Below are 20,449 nucleotides of genomic sequence, written 5' to 3'. Positions count from 1 at the left end.
CAGAAGGAATGGATGACGAAATAGACAAAAATGGAACATCACCATGTACTCCCTGACAACCCCAGCTGGTTACCGACATAGAGTTCCAATCCAATACTGGATTATGGGTTTGTAGCCATGGCAACCCCAACACGACCACATCATGCAAATTATGCAGTACCAAAAAGCGAATAACTTCCTGATGTGCAGGAGCCATGCACATGGTCAGCTGGGCCCAGTACTGAGGCTTATTCTTGGCCAAAGGTGTAGCATCAATTCCTCTCAATGGAATAGGACACCGCAAAGGCTCCAAGAAAAATCCACAACGTTTAGCATAATCCAAATCCATCAGATTCAGGGCAGCGCCTGAATCCACAAACGCCATGACAGAATATGATGACAAAGAGCACATTAAGGTAATGGACAAAAGGAATTTGGACTGTACAGTACCAATAACGGCAGAGCTATCGAACCGCCTAGTGCGTTTAGGACAATTAGAAATAGCATGAGTAGAATCACCACAATAGAAACACAGTCTGTTCAGACGTCTGTGTTCGTGCCGTTCTACTTTAGTCATAGTCCTGTCGCACTGCATAGGCTCAGGCTTACTCTCAGACAATACCGCCAGATGGTGCACAGATTTACGCTCGCGCAAGCGACGACCGATCTGAATGGCCAAGGACATAGACTCATTCAAACCAGCAGGCATAGGAAATCCCACCATTACATCCTTAAGAGCTTCAGAGAGACCCTTTCTGAACAAAGCCGCTAGTGCAGATTCATTCCACAGAGTGAGTACTGACCATTTCCTAAATTTCTGACAATATACTTCTACATCATCCTGACCCTGGCATAAAGCCAGCAGATTTTTCTCAGCTTGATCCACTGAATTAGGCTCATCGTAAAGCAATCCCAGCGCCTGGAAAAATGCATCAACATTACTCAATGCAGAATCTCCTGGTGCAAGAGAAAACGCCCAGTCCTGTGGGTCGCCGCGCAAAAAAGAAATAATAATCAAAACCTGTTGAATAGGATTACCAGAAGAATGAGGTTTCAAGGCCAAAAATAGCTTACAATTATTTCTGAAGCTCAGGAACTTAGTTCTGTCACCAAAAAACAAATCAGGAATCGGAATTCTTGGTTCTAGCATCGATTTCTGATCAATAGTATCTTGAATCTTTTGTACATTTACAACGAGATTATCCATTGAGGAGCACAGAGCCTGAATATCCATGTCCACAGCTGTGTCCTGAAGCACTCTAATGTCTAGGGGAAAAAAAAGACTGAAGACAGAGCTAAGAAAAAAAAATGATGTCAGGATTTCTTTTTTCCCTCTATTGGAAATCATTGGAGGGCTCCTTGTACTGTTATGGCTGGCAATCAGGCAACACAGCGTGCAGTAATCAGCGCACATACAGAGATCTGGCAATAACCAAAAACAATAGGACGAGCTCTGAGACGTGGAATCTCTGTAGACTGCAGTACCTGATCTATCCTCACACAACTATAAGCAGCAGTGGATTGCGCCTATCAACTACCTATGCAACTCGGCACTGCCTGAGGAGCTGACTAGCCTGAAGATAGAAATACAAGCCTGACTTACCTCAGAGAAATACCCCAAAGGAATAGGCAGCCCCCCACATATAATGACTGTTAGCAAGATGAAAAGACAAACGTAGGAATGAAATAGATTCAGCAAAGTGAGGCCCGATATTCTAGACAGAGCGAGGATAGCAAAGAGAACTATGCAGTCTACAAAAAAACCCTAAAACGAAAACCACGCAAAGGGGCAAAAAAGACCCACCGTGCCGAACTAACAGCACGGCGGTGCACCCCTTTGCTTCTCAGAGCTTCCAGCAAAAGTTAATAGCAAGCTGGACAGAAAAAACAGTAAACAAACTAGAAGCACTTATCTAGCAGAGCAGCAGGCCCAAGGAAAGATGCAGTAGCTCAGATCCAACACTGGAACATTGACAAGGAGCAAGGAAGACAGACTCAGGTGGAGCTAAATAGCAAGGCAGCCAACGAGCTCACCAAAACACCTGAGGGAGGAAGCCCAGAGACTGCAATACCACTTGTGACCACAGAAGTGAACTCAGCCACAGAATTCACAACACTGCACATGAGAAGGGGTTACATACAAGTTACAGATATCACTTACAGTAAACAAACTAACAGTGACAGACTGTTACAGAGGGGCGAGGACCCTGCCCTTGCGGGCTTACATTCTACAGGATTATGGGGAAGGAGACAATAGGTCGAGGGTTGCAGGAACTCCGATGTTGGTGAGGCGGTAGCTTCGGTAGTGATGAGGAGGCAGCGGGGTCAGTGCAGGCTGTAGGCTTTCCTGAAGAGATGGGTTTTCAGGCTCCATCTGAAGGATCCGAATGTGGTTGATAGTCGGACGTGTTGGGGCAAAGAGTTCCAGAGCATGGGGGATATTCGGGAGAAGTCTTGGAGGCGATTGGATGAGGAGCGAATAAGTGTGGAGGAGAGAAGGAGGTCTTGGGAAGACCGGAGATTATGTGAGGGAAGATATCGATATATATTATTATAGAGTAAAGTGAAATAGCCCTGAAAAGGACGGTTGGATTAATGTTGTACCAGCAGGTACTACAACGCTATGGCACACTTCTCCAGCAGAAACTGTCCCTACGCTATTTCCAGGTACAATGCACTGAGTATGACATCACCGGGTCTTACAGTGGGTACGGAAAATAATCAGATCCCTTTAAACTTTCACTCTTTGTTTCAATGCAGCCATTTGGTAAATTCAAATAAAGTTCATTTTTTTCACATTTATGTACACTCTGCACCCTATTTTGACTAAAAAAAACAGAAATGTAGAAATTTTTGCAAATTTAATAAAAAAGAAAAACTGAAATATCACAGGGTCATAAGTATTCAGACTCTTTGCTCAAACACTCATATTTAAGTCACATGCTGTCCATTTCCTTGTGATCCTCCTTGAAATGGTTCTAGTCCTTCATTGGAGACCAGCTGTGTTTAATTAACCTGATAAAATGTGATTTGGAAAGGCACACACCTGTCTATATAAGACCAAAACCAAATGAGAAGCATGAGGTCAAAGGAATTTGCCAAGGAGCTCAAAAACAGAATTGTGGCAAGACACAGATCTGGCCAAGTTTACAACAGAATTTCTGCAGTACTCAAGGTTCCTAAGAGCACAGTGGTCTCCATAATCCTTAAATGGAAGAAGTTTGGGATCACCAGAAGTCTACCTAGACCTGGCTGTCCAGCCAAACTGAGCAATCATGGGAGAAGAACCTTGGTGAGAGAGGTAAAGAAGAACCCCAAGATCACTGTGGCTGAGCTCCAGAGATGCAGTAGGAAGATAGGAGAAAGTTCCACAAAGTCAACTATCACTGTAGCCCTCCACCAGTCGGGCCTCTATGGCAGAGTGGCCCAGCAGAAGCCTTTCCTCCATGCAAAACATATGAAAGCCCGCATAGAGTTTGCTAAAGAACACATGAAGGACTCCAAGACTATGAGAAATAAGATTCTCTGGTCTGATGAGATGAAGATAGACCTTTTTGGTGATAATTAGTAATGAGCGAGTATACTCATTGCTCGGGTTTTCCAGAGCACGCTCAGGTGGTCTCCGAGCTTTTATGACTGCTCAGAGATTTAGTTTTCCTTGCTGCAGCTAGATGATTTGCGGCTACTATCTTGATTACATGTCGGGATTGCCTAGCAACCAGGCAACCCCCACATGTACTCAGGCTGTCTAACAGCCATAAATCATCCAGCTGAGGCAAGGAAAACTAAATCTCTGAACAGTCATAAATACTCGGAGATCACCCGAGCATGCTCGGAAAAACCCGAGCAATGAGTATATTTTCGCTCGTCATCACTAATGATAATTCTAAGCTGTATGTGCGGAGAAAATCGGTCACTGCTCATCATCTGCCCAATACAATCCCAACAATGAAACATGGCAGTGGCAGCATCATGCTATGGGGGTGTTTATCAGCTGTAGGGACAGGAAGACTGGTTGTCAATGAAGGAAACATGAATGCAGCCATATACAAAGATATCCTGGATGAAAACCTCTTCCAGAGTGCTTTGGACCTCAGACGTGGCCGAAGGTTCACCTTCCAGCAAGACAATGACCCTAAGTACACAGCTAAAATAACAAAGGAGTGGCTTCAGAACAATTCTGTGACCATTCTTGACTGGCCCAGCCAGAGCCCTGACATAAACTAAATTGAGCATCTCTGGAGAGACCTGAAAATGGCTGTCCACCAAAATTCACCATCCAACCTTATGGAACTGGAGAGAATCTGCAAGGAAGAATGGCAGAGGATCCCCAAATCCAGGTGTGAAAAACTGGTTGAATCATTCCCAAGAAGACTCATGGCTGTATTAGCTCAAAAGGGTGCTTCTACTCAATACTGAGAAAATGATCTCATTACTTATGACCATGTAATATTTCAGTTTTTCTTTTTTAATAAATTAGCAAAAATTACTACATTTATGTTTTTTCCACTCAAGATGGGGTGCAGAGTGTACATTAATGAGAAAAAAAATTAACTTTTTTTTGAATTTATCAAATGGCTGCAATGAAACAAAGAGTGGAAAATTTAAAGGGGTATGAATACTTTCCGTACCCACTGTATATAGACCTGATGACAGCATGTGGCCAGCCACTAACAGTGGCTTCGGCATTACAGTAAATTGCCATAAAATGCAATCATGTCTAGTGGCAGAAAATCAGCCACAAAACATATGGGTGGTGAATAGAGCATGGTGCCAGAGTACCCAGATACTCAATGGGTACCAAACGTCTTGAGCATCAGGATGTTCAATCAAGTACTGAGTAGTGCCAAACACTTCCTAATTTACAGTAGCATGTTCTTTTCTATTTGCCCAATTGTGCTGTGTGCGTTTTTTTTGTACTACCTTTCTTTTGAAATAGAATGAATGTCTTCAGTTTTGTAATATTTCTTCTATCAAATATATACTTTATCATATAGATAATCCATATTTTATCCCTTTGAAATTTTGATTGTTTGGCCTTACTGATAATGTCTTCCACTTTAGGAAAATTATGTTTTATTTTTTTAAATTCAAAACTTGTATGGGGACTATCAAGGTTTAAGAATAATGCAATAAAGAGGATTACAGTAATTAAAAAAAAACTATTCAGACGAGTTGACTAACTCTCTTTTTCTGCTCATTACCTTTTCATTAAAATATTCTACATTCAACCCTCACTTTAAATCACAATAATCAAGCATTATATAACATTAAAATGGCCAATACATGTACTACAAAAGGAGCTGCTCCTCAAAGCTATTACATGACCCATTTCTGATGCTTGGATTTAAAGGGATTGTACAGACTACTTGGACAACCTCTTCCAAAATTCATAAGTTGCCCATGTAAATAAAAATACCATATACTTCTTATACTTATTTCTTGGATCAGGGCCATTCCAGAAATGCAAGTGTTACAATAAGACCAAAACTATCACAAATTATCATGACAGAATATTACATATCCTCTTACCCAAAAATCCATCTTTACAGGTACAGATGTAGCTTTCTTGTGTGATATAACAGTCAGCATCTGGTGAGCAGGAACTATTCATGCATCCTTGTATCTCAGCAGTAGTGGACACTAATAAAAATAAAAACGAGATATCATGCAATGATAATAATTAATTTGGAGGCAGGTTCTAAAACAAACAAAAAAATTTAAAATACTTTAACCAATAAATGAATGTGACTATTTTTCTGCTATAAACATAAAAGGAAAATTTGAAAAAATCATAAAAATATTTATTGATTTTGTAATCCACAATTTCATAACCTAATTCTGTTGAGAAGAGGAGCTAGGTATAGTGTTGGCTTTCTGTAACAAATATTGTTTAAAAAATTAGATTTTTTTTTGTCTTGCCCTTAGCTTTTTGATTTAAAAAATGCAAAGAAATTGAATCTTGTCTTGATACATAACGCCCTGGTAGAGCATCATTTGTAGAGTAATATGTTAGTTTATCCCTCAAAAAAGTTTTTGCACCTAACATATATTTATCTGCTATTTTTTTTTTTAGATTCACGTGGCCGTCTTCTTTTCTGCAGTTCGTTCTGGATGTTATAGATGAAAAGAGTGTATGCTGAGCCAGGGCAGAGGAAATCTTTTGTCTTCAACCATTCAACTCCCTTATATTCTCTAAACTTCAGCATTGTCCCACAACCACTACCTAATGGCTATAGTGCAATATGGCTATGAAGTCCTGTATAGGATGGAGCGATTTATACAATGCAAATGTTTGCACCCTCCCGAAAAAATAAACTTTTGTAAAGGATGTTAATTAAAAATGTATTACACTTTAGCTTCTACGGCTTCTATGCAGCATAGCACATGCAGTGGCAAGCTGCAGAATGACATTCAAAATTAAATAACTTGGAGAGCTCATTCTATATTTTAGAATTTTATCTTAACAAAATCCTATTGAAAGCAACACCTATCTGTCCTGGAACCTATTTTTATTGGCTAGCCTTCACTAAAAAGAAAATGATAATGCTGAGAGTTGGCTATGAGCTAAGTGACTGAGCATGTGTGTCCAGCAGCACCCAACTTTTTATATGAACATGCACATTGTCAAACACTTAGGGCACCAGGTGGCATTATGTTATGTAAGAAAATTATATCTTTACTGGATAGTTACCCAATATGAAAATGGAAAATAGTCATTACTTTGGATTATCTGTGCAGTGTAGCCAACTTACAGTTATTCTCATCTTCAATGACGTCATTGTTAGATAGTGGTTGGAAAAACAAGCACTTTTGCAATTTACAGTTTGTTAAAATTTCTGGAAGTTCTTGAGATGAAAGCGCCACACCAGTGTTTTGGTTGTTTGGAGTCTTGCACAAAAAAACTGAGCAAGCCAAACCGTCTCCTAATGTTCATTCTTTGAACTCTATTTGACTAACTGAAGTAAATTGATATGTCAAGGAGTAAATCTCAATACTCAATACTGTTTTGGGGAATAAAGACATCAACCCCCATTCCCCCATCAATGGATTGCTCAGCACAGAGCATTATACAATGTAGTCTAAGATTGTCAAATTCTTTGTGACTTATACAAATCACTGTCTGGAGTTTCTTTTGCACCTCTTCTTTATGAACAACTAGAGGGGGTACATGTCAACACATGACAGTAGCAAATCTACATCCTACCCAAGTTGAGTGGTATGCCTGACCTCATTGCAAGACTCGTTAAAGGGTTGATTGTGACTTATAGGATCTCTACTCACAAGAGGTGGAGCTATAGAGTTCAAGTCCTCTTTCTCTCTGAAGAGGCAATTTGCATACTTCTAGCATGTTCACTTAACAGGGTTAAATGCGGGAAAGATTATTATCACAGATAAATCGCACAAGAACAATATTCACAGTATCATTTACAGTCAACAGGCAATTATATGCATAGAGTTATATTAGGTAGCATATTACAAGAGATATGTCCTCGAGATCAGTTCGGGGTCTACAGTCCAACCTTGGACTAACCATGAAGTGGGCAAACAATGTATTTAGCAGGAACAGTGTCTAGGACAACCTTGGTGCTTCCCGGGCCCTGACAAAGTCTAATAACACTTATCGTCAGCCAGGACCTGTCTCAACCGCAGCCTCCTCCTGCCCATACCCGGTACCGTGAGCCTGTGTTGAAAGCAATGACCCTGCTCTCTCGCGTCCTCCGATCAACAGCTGAGGAGAAAGTCTCTGGTCATGTATTCTTGTGGTGTCTTCAGTTTTTCATCGCTGACAGGGGTCTCAATTGTCTGATAAAGTGAGGGGCTGGTCCTCGACTCTTGACTGGAGTCGTCTGGGTTCTGGGTCTTGATTGGCATTGCTTTGATCTTCAGTACTTGACAAGCATAGTCTGGATCCCAGTCCTCAAATGGAGTTGTCCAAATCTCGCTCACTGGCTCACAACATCTTGCCTGTCTCGCTCTCCAAGCATGTCCCAGTAACTTGGCCGTGGCGTCCTTCAGACCTGGCTTGGATCTACCTTACAACTCAGGCCTTTGCTGGCATCTGACTGCTCTCAGTCTTTTCTGTGGCAATGGTGACTGCAAGCCCACCTTGCAGGCATACAACCTGTCCTGGTGAAGGTTCTGGCACCATCTGCTCTTCCCAGGCTGACCAGGCCTTTTATATTCAGAGACCACTCTTACCCTGATGATGCCACTGCTGTGGCGACACACGTTGGGTCTCTGACCCTCTCCGGACCTCTCATTTGGTATGCATACTTTCTGGGCATGCATTCATGATACTCCAATTATGGATATCTCCTTTAATGCTTAAATTATTTTGGTGCATGTGAATTAGTTATGGGGATATAGGGTAATTTATTTCTTGGTATATTACTCCATTCTGGGTCACATATGCCATTTGCCTGTCTATATAACTATGATGTTTATGCCATTTAGAGTAATCCGGCCGGTCATTTTGGATTACACTGTTTGTCTGAGTGACTTTTAAACCCTTGAACATACCCGCATAATAATAATTGATTCTGCTGGAATAGGCTTGTTATAGGACTCTATTCTTAATAGTGTATCATTATCTGCGCCTACTTAGGGAATTTGTACGATTTATTTGGCAAGCAGATTTTCAATTATAGCAGGTCGTTCAATATAGTAAACATCTATGTGACCAGCACTTGTCTAATATATGTGGCCTGTAATGCACTTTATATATTTCTGTCATGGATTGTTTTCTCACAATGTCCATCTGCCATTTGTATAAGCATTTGTCTTGAGCATATTCATTTGAGTACTGCAATACCATTTTCATTGACACTTGATTTATGTGTCTTAATGGGGTTGTTTGTTTATTGTTTTTAATGTTTTTAATCTATTGTTGTTGTGTGTTTTTTGGACTCTAAACAATATATAAAAATATTAAGTGATATATTACATATTTAGGGTGCTTCCCAGTTTTTGGTATGTCTCTTTCTTCTTCTTTTTTAGTCTAATTCAATATGGGCATACCCTGGGTAGAACCCCCTTGTCATCTTATTGTTGATGGTGCCCTCCACCCCCGTCTTGTCCTTTTCTCAGTGGCATTACTTTTTTATTTTTTGGTCAAAATGGCCATGAGGGCTTGATTTTTGATGGACAAGTTGTACTTTTGAACAACACCATTGGTTTTAACATGTGGTGTACTGGAAAATGGGAAAAAAAATTCCAAGTGCGGGTAAATTGCAAAAAAAGTGCAATTCCTCAGTTTTTTTCACCATGTTCACTAAATGCTAAAACTGACCTGTCATTATGATTATCCAGGTCATTACAAGTTCATAGACACCAAACATGTCTAGGTTCTTTTTTATTTATTTATTTAAAAAACTTTGGTAAAAAAAATTAAAATGGCGACATTTTCCAAGACCCGTAGCGTCTCTATTTATAATGATCTTGAGCTGGGCGAGGGCTTATTTTTAGTGTGCCGAGCTGATGTTTTTATTGGTGTAGATATGATCTTTTGAACACCTATTATTGCATTTTATTGCAATGTAGCAGCGACCAAAAAAAGGTAATTCTGATGTTTTGAATTTTTTTTCTTGTTATGCCGTTTAGCTACCGGGTTAATTATTTTTTTATATTGATAGATCAGGTGATTCTGAACACGGCACTACCAAATATGTGTATAATTTTTTTTATTGTTTTATTTTGAATGGGGTGAAAGTGGGTGATTTGAGCTTTTACATTTTTTATATTTTTTATATTTTTAAAAACTTTTCTTACTTTTTCATGGGAGACTAGAAGTAGCAGTACTTTGATAGGCTCTGCTACATACAGGTGATGATCAGATCACCTGTGTGTAGCAGAAATAGTCACTTACTATGAGTGCCAACCACAGGATCATAGCATGATCATAGCAATCTGGCTATGACAACCATTGACGTCTACTGGAGACCTCTGGTTGTCATGCCAAACCATCGGCGATCCGCAATCAAGTGGCAGGGTCATCAATGGGTGATATTTACGGGAAAGCTCAAATTAAATGCCGCTGTCAGAGATTGACAGCAGCATTTAACGGGTTAACAGCTGCGAGTAGATTACGATTCCAACCGCAGCTGTTAGAGGCACATGTCACCTATTCAATACAGCTGACATATTCTGGGAAAGATGTGGGCACAGCGCCGGAGCCCACATCAAAGGGAGGAATACTGACGTGGGCATACTATTACGCCTACCGTCAGAAAGGGGTTAAAGATAATATCCCTAATCCTCATATACCTTTTCAGTCAAGTTCCATTTTGTTTTTTGCCTTTTTGCTTGGCTTCCTGTGTCCTGGCACCAGATCTGTTGTCATATTTATCACCTCCTCTTCAGATTCCTTTTCTTTCTTCTTACTACATTTCCCATTATGCCATCTGCAGGGCTGCAAGGCAGCAGTGAGCACAGACCTGTAACTCCGCCTAAACGCTTCGAATCCTTGTGTCACACACAATCCCATCGCCTTTAGAGGACACTGCAGGGATAGACGTAATGCATAAAGCACTATTACCAGCCCAGACAATAACGATTATCCCTACCCTATAAGTGACATGGATGATTATATCGATCAATGCATAGAGGGTTGGGTAGAGATCTGAATGTAAAGAATCTCTGAACTATGGTATTAGTATAATGAAATTAATATTGGAAGTATAATAAAATAGTCATGAGCCAGCAGAGTAGCCACTGGGGGAAGCGGGAGTTTGGTCACCTCGGGTCCTGTGCTCTGAGGTGTGCACCAGCAGATGCGCTACTTTTGACTGTAACCTGGATGCCAATACAGTTGAAAGCAATGATGAAGGAGGGAGCATCTGCTGAGGACTATGGGGAGTGCACTATACTACATGGATGACTATAGGCTAATGTGACCTTGGCCTTATATTAATAATTTTTAAACTATCACAGGGGTTCATAGAACCATAATTTATCTCCAGCAGCAGTGTGTCAGCATTGCATCTTGAGTTCTTTGATTGGGGGTGTTGGTGTATTCACTATATTCAAACCATCTGCCGTCAGTGGTGAATATTGCAATTTATGCTGTCCTTCCAGCTTGGAGTTTGGTAACAAGACTAAAAAGATAAGGTAATGGAGTATATAACATAGATTAATAACCTTGCAAGGATTAAGGATAATATGATAATAATAATAATAATAATAATAATAATAATAATAAAGAAATTAATTAAACCTTAAGTACTACATAGAACCATCTTGCTTTTAACTACATCTCACAAAATTTGCCCACATCGATAATATTTTTTTAAAACAGGGCCGGGCAATAGAAACAATTCTTCATAGCTGATTGTCCTACCTAAAAAAAACCAACACATTTCTAATACTCCAGAACCAGACACTTAATGAGAAATTACTTGTGTCAGCATACAATTTTACTACATTGCCTACACATATTCAATTGAGAAAAGTAATGTTACATAACATGGCAATACTTTGTATTAGAATATCATCTTATTCTGTTATATATACATTTGTACGATGCTTAGATCTAATGTTTGTTATTCTACTGGACATTAGTTATTGAAAAGTTAATGGATCATTAAGGCTACGTTCACATTAGCATTGCGCGCCGCTGCGTCGGTGACGCAACGCACGACGCACAAAAAAATGCGCGCAAACGCACGCAAAAACTCTGCGTTTTGCGACGCGTGCGTCGTTTTTTGACAAAAATCGGACGCACGAAAAAAGTAACTTGTTGCATTTACTTGCGTCCAACGCTAGCGTCGGAAACGACGCACGTGTCGGAAAACGCAACAAAAAAAACGCACGCGTCCCCCATGTTAAACATAGGGGCGCGTCGCCGCTGCGTCGCCGACGCAACAGCGACGCACATTAGCGGAACGCTAATGTGAACGTAGCCTAAGGCTTACCTATAAATCTTGAACTTGGATCAAAAGTAGTAATGTTGACATAATTTGAAGTTGCTGTGTGATTTGGGGTTGTAGTCATTGCAGTGGTGTTCTCAGATCCCATAGCCGATTTTGCAGAAGTCATCATAGTGCTCCACGCCATTTCTGTGCTAGATATCCCTTCAGTTGACTCATCTGTTTTGGTTTTGACACATAAAATTATCAAACTCTGATCATAAATGCCGAGGTAGCTGTAATATATTTAATATATTTATGTACACAGAGACATATGACGATAAAAATGTTTTGAATATACTGTATATATATATATATATATATATATATATATATATATAATGTACAGTGGCAAGTAAAAGATTGGCACCCCTGGTTAAAATTACTGTTATTGTGAACAGTTAAGCAAGTTAAAAGTAAAATAATCTCTTTAAAAGGCCTAAAATTAGAGATCACACATTTCATTTATATTTTAGGCAAAAAAAATATATATATTTTTTACATTTATACAATTACAAAATGGAAAATGGTTCAATGGCCATTGCCTCTTTGATATGCCTGGTGAAGGGATGTGCTGCCCGGCTACTCCTGATAAGGAATACATGTATCATTCCTCTGATGAATCAAGGTGTTGAGGAAACCAGTCGGAAGGCACACAGGGATAGTCCAAGGCTGGCTAGTGTCAGTGCTAGCTGTGGACTGCCCTTGTAAGGGTGAGAGTTTTGATGTGCCAGGATCAGCCTAGACAACAGGGACTGACAGGGACAATACTGGGACCTCCTCTCCTTGAAGTTGCAGCTAAAGGAGAAATGAAAGCCAACAACCTCTGAGATTGTTCCATTTTATTGCAACTTGCATTTGTGTTAACAATGTTTATAAAAATTAGCTCAATTTGAATTTTCCCATGATGGGGATTTGGGTTTTGTGCTGGCTCACGTAATTATTTCATATGGTGTGACAGATGTCATAAACACTATTTCTTCCCAAACAGGGATTTAAATCATTGGTTATTCTCCCCAAACAGGAAGTTGAAGCATCAATTTATTTTATAAATGAAGATTATTAGTATTATTATTACTATTTGTGTGCTGGTGTATTGGTTCACAGAATCGTATTTAGGGTATAGACCTTCTTTTAAGGAATTGACTAGTAAAAGTTACGTTTTAAAAGCCACTTTTATTTGCTATTATTGCAGATTTTCTGTGGTACAAATGGTGGAGGGAGACTACTGTGGATTATTTCTCTCAGTTTATACAACAATAGAGAAAAAAGGACTCCGAATTTCAGGAAAACAGCATCGTGCCATTGGGTTGGATCAATCATGCTTTGTGGTTGTGCTGCAACCAATGGCACAGGGAACACTTTACTGGTAGAGAGGAGAATGGATTAATTGAAATTTCAACAAATTCTTAATGCCAACATAACAACACCTGTAAAAAAGCTGAAGCTGAAAAGAGGATGCCTTCTACAAATGGAAAATGATCCTAAACACACGTCAAAATCCACAATAGACTACCTCAAGCCGCAATCTGAAAGTATTACAATGGGCCTCACAGTTCACTGATCTGAACATCATTGAAAATCTTATACATAAATAAACATCAGCCTTAAATAACAACATAAAATGGCGACTCAACCAAATAGCAAAAATAGGAGAACCATGAGTTAAAAAGTAGCCAGCAAAATTAACAAAGAATTATATAAACTTTATTGAAGGCACATAATCATAAACATAATATTACCATATAAATAAAAGTGACAGATTTGTGACTAAATCCATTGGTACAATAGAGACCATGAATCACAGACCGAGACAGTAACACAATAGTTTGTCAGCTCAAAACTTGTAACAGGCATGCTGCCAGCACATGCACATAAGGGTATTTACTAATATCCAGTCAGCCAGGCTTAATGGTATAAGCGCATAGATAAATATTATAACGGTGGCCGTAAGCTCATGTGCATATGATGCAAAAAATGCAGGAGATTTAATTACCCATGTGGAATAGAGTGGAGGTCCCGTCTGGATCCCGGTCACCGACCCCAACGCGCGTTTCGCGTTCAATAGTTATCGCTTCCTCAGGGAAGATGACCTAGTAATCTCACAGAACTGGAAGAATTTTCCAAGGGAGAATAGATGAAAATCCCTCAAACAGGAATTGAAAGACTTTTTTAAAATGTAAAAGATGAAAATATATATTTACATATTGCCTAAAATAGAAAGGAAATGTGTCATCCATAACTTTAAAATTTTTAGAGATCATTTTATCTTCAACCTGCTTAACTATTCACAATAACAGTAATTTTGATCAGGGGTGCCCAAACATTTGCATGCCATTGTATGTATATATATATATATATATATATATATATATATATATATGAACACATGTATCCACAGATAAACTTGTTACTACAGAAACTATTGTATCTGTTCAGTTTATCAGATTTTCGTATTTACTTTATTATTAAGCAGTAAAAACAAAAATAGTGTTGAGCTAGGCTTATAGCGTTTGTATTAAAAGTACAGTATATGTCACATAGTCTTAAAAAGAAGTAAAGCCAAAAAAGCTTATAAACCACACTGAACCTTGGTGTTTTAGTTATTTATTGACATTGAATTTGATACAAAGTTGCATAATAAAACAAACTGTATTTTAGTCTATAACAATTTTTTTTGCCTTTCATTCTTCAAAATCGCTCCATCAACCTATGCTGTTTCTGGAAAGTCTCTGCAGAAATAAAACAAGGAAGATAAGTTATCAAAAAATTAAATTATTTCACATGTAAGAAAATTCCACAAATTAATTTCATCACACAACCAGGAACTGCTCGGGCTTGTAAAACTATTGAATCTTTTCATTGACAGTAAGGACTTTTGTAGGTTTGATTGCTTCAGTGTATGAACATTGTTGTCCAAAAGCAAAAGAAAAAAAGTGGTTAACACTCACCAAACCCGATACTGTAAAAAGTCTTTATTTTGACATGGACATGGACAGGGAGAACATGATGTCCGAAGGATGACAGCTGTTTCGCGCTACATGCGCTCCCACAGATCCCGATCGGGATCTGTGGAAGCGCATGTAGCACGAAACAGCTGTCATCCTTCGGACATCATGTTCTCACTGTCCATGTCCATGTCAAAATAAAGACTTTTTACAGTATCGGGTTTGGTGAGTGCTAACCACTTTTTTTCTTTTGCTTTTGAATTATATATCTTTTTGGTTGAGCACCCCTTATGCCCATGCATTGAGTAGGAGGTATAGGGGCTGGTACAGCACATTGTAGCACGCCGATAGGTGATCGCGAATGACAGCAGTGCGGGTATACTTTGTTTCTTCTTTTTTTGGACTTGATGAACATTGTTGTGCTTTGTGGTTAAAACAAAAAAATCTGTACAAAGACAAGTAAGAAACTACAGTATATGTGTTAGTCCTCATTCACACTGCTATATTAAACTTTCAAAATTTGTGTTGGAAATCTCATTTTTATTATAAGTAAAAAAAATAAGTTATATATTGCATTAAGGGTATGTGCACACATCAGTATTTTATGCGGAAATTTCCTGAGCAAAACGGGAGATTTTCCGCATAAAATCCGCACACGTTTTTTCTGCATTTTACTTGCGGTTTTGTCGCGTTTTTTGCATGGATTTTGTGCAGATTTTTCGTGTTTTTTTCCGGAGCTTCCCAATTCAATAACATAGTGGGAAATCCGCAAAAAATCCGCAAAATAATGAACATGCTGCTTATTTTTCCACATGCATTTTTTTTGCAGAAAAGTCTGAAACATGTGCACAAAAATTGCGGAATACATTGAAAATGATGGGATGCATAATGTATGCTTTTTTTATGCGTTTTTGCCACTGAATACCGCAAAAAAAAGCGCAAAAAAAGCAAAAAATCTATGAATAATCCGGAATGTATGCACATACCCTCAATGTTCTGTCAAAGGCTGTGAGCTCGCTCTCGCTATTGCTCTGTTTTCTATGGATTCATGAGCAAGCTGTGAAATAAAAAATAAATAAAAGATGCATGAGGCTCTTCAGTATAGATTAATTTAAGTTTTGATTCAACTTACTCACCTTGTGTTAAATAATACTTTACCATAACCCTTTATTCCAAATAGATATACTTTTATGTCTCTTTTAGAGTGGTGTTCTCACAATTTCACATTTCTACATCCAGTTGATGTTGCAGGAGCTATATCATTGTTAATGGCAGGTGTCGGCTATGTGGCTGTACACAAAGGTACATTATAATAGAATTTATAAAAGCTATAAAAGGATAAAAAACAAATGAAATGCTTCATAGTGTAGAGGTCTCCCGTTCTGATGATTGGAGTAGCAGTCTTATGGCAGTATACAGTATGCATGCAAGACTACCAAGCACAACACTGTTCAAAGCATATATTGATTAAAGTCTTAGTTATTGTCCCCATAATCCAGATTGATTGGCAAAACTCTGGTATCGCAATGTTTTTTATACAGGTGCTTCTAACAAAATTAGAATATCATCAAAAAGTAAATTTATTTCAGTTCTTCAATTCAAAAAGTGAAACTCATATATTATATAGAGTGACTGCAAACAGAGTAATCTATTTCAAACAGTAGCGTAGTTACCAGGGGGGAAGAGGGTGCGGACCACCACTCACAGGGGCCCACCCGGAGCTACACTATACTTAATTAGCTCCGTCGTAGAGCAGGGAGATACAATCTCCTTGCTCTACCTCAGCTAGTGGCTGGAGAAAGGCAGTGAAGTTATGCCCCCCAGTGCCGACACTGCACCTGTGTCCAGCAGACATGCCCACATTGCACACTCAGTGAACGTGTCTGCTGCAGAGAAGTCAGGACCATGGCGCTGGGTCCTCCATCCAGAGAGGAGCAGGACAGGGGACACAGTGCTGTAAGTAACAGCTCACACTTCTGCCTGTACAGCCGGAGGTGTCTGCACTGTGCAGGGAGGAGGTGGCAGGATGCTGCTCCTCTCCTGATAAGCCCTGGCTGGATTCTTATGTTGTATCTGCAGTCTCTGAGACACTGTAGATTTATGCGGCAGCTTGAACTTTTACACAGATTGGGTCACTGTGAGTGCAAATCACCTGAGCATCACCCGATCTGTTAAAAACTTAAGAGCAGCTGATATAAATCTAATATATATATATATATATATATATGTCTCTTTCCTCCATATATATATCGTTATTTTTTTTTTTTTTATATAGCGCTAACATATTCCGCAGCGCTTTACAGTTTTGCACACATTATCATCACTGTCCCCGATGGGGCTCACAATCTAGAATCCCTATCTGTATGTCTTTGGAATGTGGGGGGAAACCAGAGTGCCCAGAGGAAACCCACGCAAACACGGAGAGAACATACAAACTCTTTGCAGATGTTGTCCTGGGTGGGATTAGAACCCAGGACCCCAGCACTGCAAGGCTGCAGTGCTAACTACTATGCCACCGTGCTGCCCTATATATATATACCGTACATGAGGGCTGTCACGGAAATACCACACTGGCAAATATGTGGCCTTTTTAATATATTTTTATGCTAAATAGTGCAGTATATAATTACAGGAACAGACAGCAAAAACAGTGGTGCATCGGCCTACAATGCCCAAACTTGGAGCATGCAGACATATGAGGGCTGTCACGGAAATACCACACTGGCAAATATATTGCCTTTTTATATTTTTTAAGCGAAATTCTGGTGTATATAATTAGAGTAACAGACAGCAAAAAAAAGTGGCACACCGGCCTACAATGCCCAAACTTGGAGCACACATATACATGAGTGCTGTCACGGAAATACCACGCTGGCAAATATGTGACCTTTTTATATTGTTTTAAGCCAAATAGTGCTGTATATAATTAGAGTAACAGACAGCAAAAAAAAGTGGTCCACCGGCCTACAATGACCAAACTTGGAGCACGTATATATTTACCGCCCCCAGACACAGGGCCACGGGTTCTCGATACCGGGCCCCTGAGTCTCTGTATTGGGGTCGTCACGGTGGCTAGATCCGGTCCGTGACCCTTCTAAGGGGCGCCCAATGAAAGGTGATGGTGAGATGCGTGGTGCGAGGCGCGATGAATAACGAGGACACAGGGTTGCAGTCTCTTTACCTCTTTACTGAAGACTTCAGGATCCTCAATCCAGAGCACGCTTAACAGGGCTATCTGAGACCGGCCGGTCCAATGGGCACATTCAGAGTTTCCTGCGCAGATGGAAATCGTTGCCTACCAATAGCGCCTGTGTGTTGTAGTCCTACCCTGCTGAGCATTCGGAATAGTCCTCACAACTGCTGTTCTCGTTCGTTCATTCTCTACAGCTCTCTTTCTCTTTGGTTCCAGATGTTACTAGTTTCTCGTCCCCCAGGAATGTTATGGCTAGGATGCACCCATATGACGGGAAGGCTCGGAGCTCTTCCGGGACCCTAGAGACGCCCCTCTCCACGCGTTGCCCCCTATGTCTTCGTAGGTGTAGTAAGGTAGACAGCCAACCTATGATTAACTGTCCTGCGGAGTTCGAAGTAAGGCCTAGAGTCAGTTACTCCCGCGGTGTTCCGGCCACCGGCTACGCGCCTCAGTAGGATGTTGCCTCGGTCTCACGGCACGACTCCTACTGGTACTCCTTTGTGCTTGATCTCGTTTACACTGTTCTACTATATCCTTCCCTTCGTGTCTCTCTCTTGGATACCGCCGTGGGGTGTGCAGGCGCGGTTCCATAACGTTCTGCTCTGTTCGCTAGGCACCTGCCTGGTTCCCACGCCTGACAGGGACCCCCCTGTGTCTTCTCCCTGCAACACCCCCTGCCACGGGATGTTGCCCGAATCCAACCCAGTCAGCTTCTGACTAACTTCCTCCCCAACCCCTAGTTTTACCAGTGTGAGGAGTGGCCCAATAAATAAAGCCTTTTTCTCCCCCTAGTGGCCGGAGTGTGAAGTGTAATGTGTTCTGGTGATACCTGGTCAGGAGAACTCCTTTAGTGCCATCAGACGTACCATCACTCCCCTTAGTGGCAGAGCGTCATACTGCAACGACCAGGTCTCTGGGGCGCTGCAGATATATGAAGGCTGTCACGGAAATACCACACTGGCAAATATGTGCCCTTTTTAAAAAAATTTATGCTAAATAGTGCTAAATATAATTAGAGCATCAGACAGCAAAAACAATGGTACACCGGCCTACAATGCCCAAACTTGGAGCTTGCAAGTATATGAGGGCTGTCACGGAAATACCACACTGGCAAATATGTGGCCTTTTTATATATTTTAATTAGTGATGAGCAAACGTGCTCGCCACTGCTCGTTATTCACCCGAGTATCACTATGCTTGGTGTACTTTGCGAGCACCAAGCATTTCGAGGATTATTCGGCAGTAAGTGGTGTCTCCACCCAACATTTTTGGTGAACTTTAGGGACCCAATCATGATGCAGGGATTGTCTGCCAGGCCATGAAACGCTGCAGCCATCTTTGTTGTGGTTGTGCAGTGATTGGCTTGGCCGCACAGCATCATCCTGAGTATAAGAGACCTGGCGCCGCTCTGCTCGCTGCATTCTGCTCCGGATTCAGGGACAGTAGGGAGAGCTGGTGCCGAGATAGGGTCAGAATCGTGGTTTCTAGAGTTAGTGTAGGTCTGCAACTGTTAAATCCACAACTCCTGAGAAACCAACAGTCCTTTTTAGGGCTAATTCGTGGGTCCCAATATTGCAGCGCTAGGTAGGTAGGGCACGGCATATCCACATCAGTGCAAGGCCTGCAGGCACTGTATGTGCGTCTATTGCTCCCACTGCATCCCTCCCAAAGCTCCATAACTGTCTGCTGCTGCAGCTTCTTTACTATAAGGCCGGCTTCACACTCAGCGTATGAAAATACGGTCCGTATATTACGGCCGTAATACGCTGAAATGTCCCGAAAATAGTGGTCCGTAGCTCCTCCGTAGGCAGGGTGTGTCAGCGTTTTTTGCGCATGGCATCCTCCGTATGTAATCCGTATGGCATCCGTACTGCGTGGTTTTCTCACAGGCTTGCAAAACCAACATACCGCTATAGAAATGATCCATGTGTCCCAAAAAGAAAAAAATATATATATATACTGTATATATATATATATATATATATATGTCAGTAGACACATATATGTATATATATTAATATTTTTTCCAGCGCTATACAGCTTGAAAGCCGGTAATTCAATTACCGGCTTTTTCTTTCTCCTTCCTAAAACCCGACATGATTTGAGACATGGTTTACATACAGTAAACCATGTCTTCTCTCCATTTTTTTTGCAGATTCCACACTACTAATGTCAGTAGAGTGTATCTGCAAAATTTGGCCGTTCTAGCTCTTAAAATAAAGGGTTAAATGGCGGAAAAAATTGGCGTGGGCTCCCGCGCAATTTTCTCCGCCAGAGTAGTAAAGCCAGTGACTGAGGGCAGATATTAATAGCCTGGAGAGGGTCCATGGTTATTGGCCCCCCCCTGGCTAAAAATATCTGCCCCCAGCCACCCCAGAAAAGGCACATCTGGAAGATGCGCCTATTCTGGCACTTGGCCACTC

At 40.6% G+C, this 20,449-nt stretch overlaps 1 protein-coding gene across 12 annotated transcripts in view; it reads right to left on the bottom strand.

Moving 5' to 3' along the window:
• The window catches only part of LOC138638065 (latent-transforming growth factor beta-binding protein 4-like), a 385,781-nt gene that overhangs the window by 233,091 nt on the left and 132,241 nt on the right, over window positions 1-20,449 (bottom strand). For all 12 annotated transcript variants that reach the window (XM_069727038.1, XM_069727040.1, XM_069727039.1 and 9 more), the window contains 3 exons: window positions 15,970-16,161; window positions 11,892-12,065; window positions 5,512-5,622 (listed from right to left, as the gene is read on the bottom strand). In XM_069727038.1, coding sequence (XP_069583139.1) covers window positions 5,512-5,622; window positions 11,892-12,065; window positions 15,970-15,994 — 310 coding nt within the window. In that variant the 5' untranslated portion in view covers window positions 15,995-16,161. The remainder of the gene's footprint in view (window positions 1-5,511; window positions 5,623-11,891; window positions 12,066-15,969; window positions 16,162-20,449) is intronic.

Source organism: Ranitomeya imitator, chromosome 5 (genome assembly GCF_032444005.1).
Source record: "Ranitomeya imitator isolate aRanImi1 chromosome 5, aRanImi1.pri, whole genome shotgun sequence".
Lineage (NCBI taxonomy): Eukaryota > Metazoa > Chordata > Amphibia > Anura > Dendrobatidae > Ranitomeya > Ranitomeya imitator.
The sequence above is the reverse complement of the archived record's forward strand: the minus strand, read 5'-3'. Positions and strand labels throughout refer to the sequence as shown.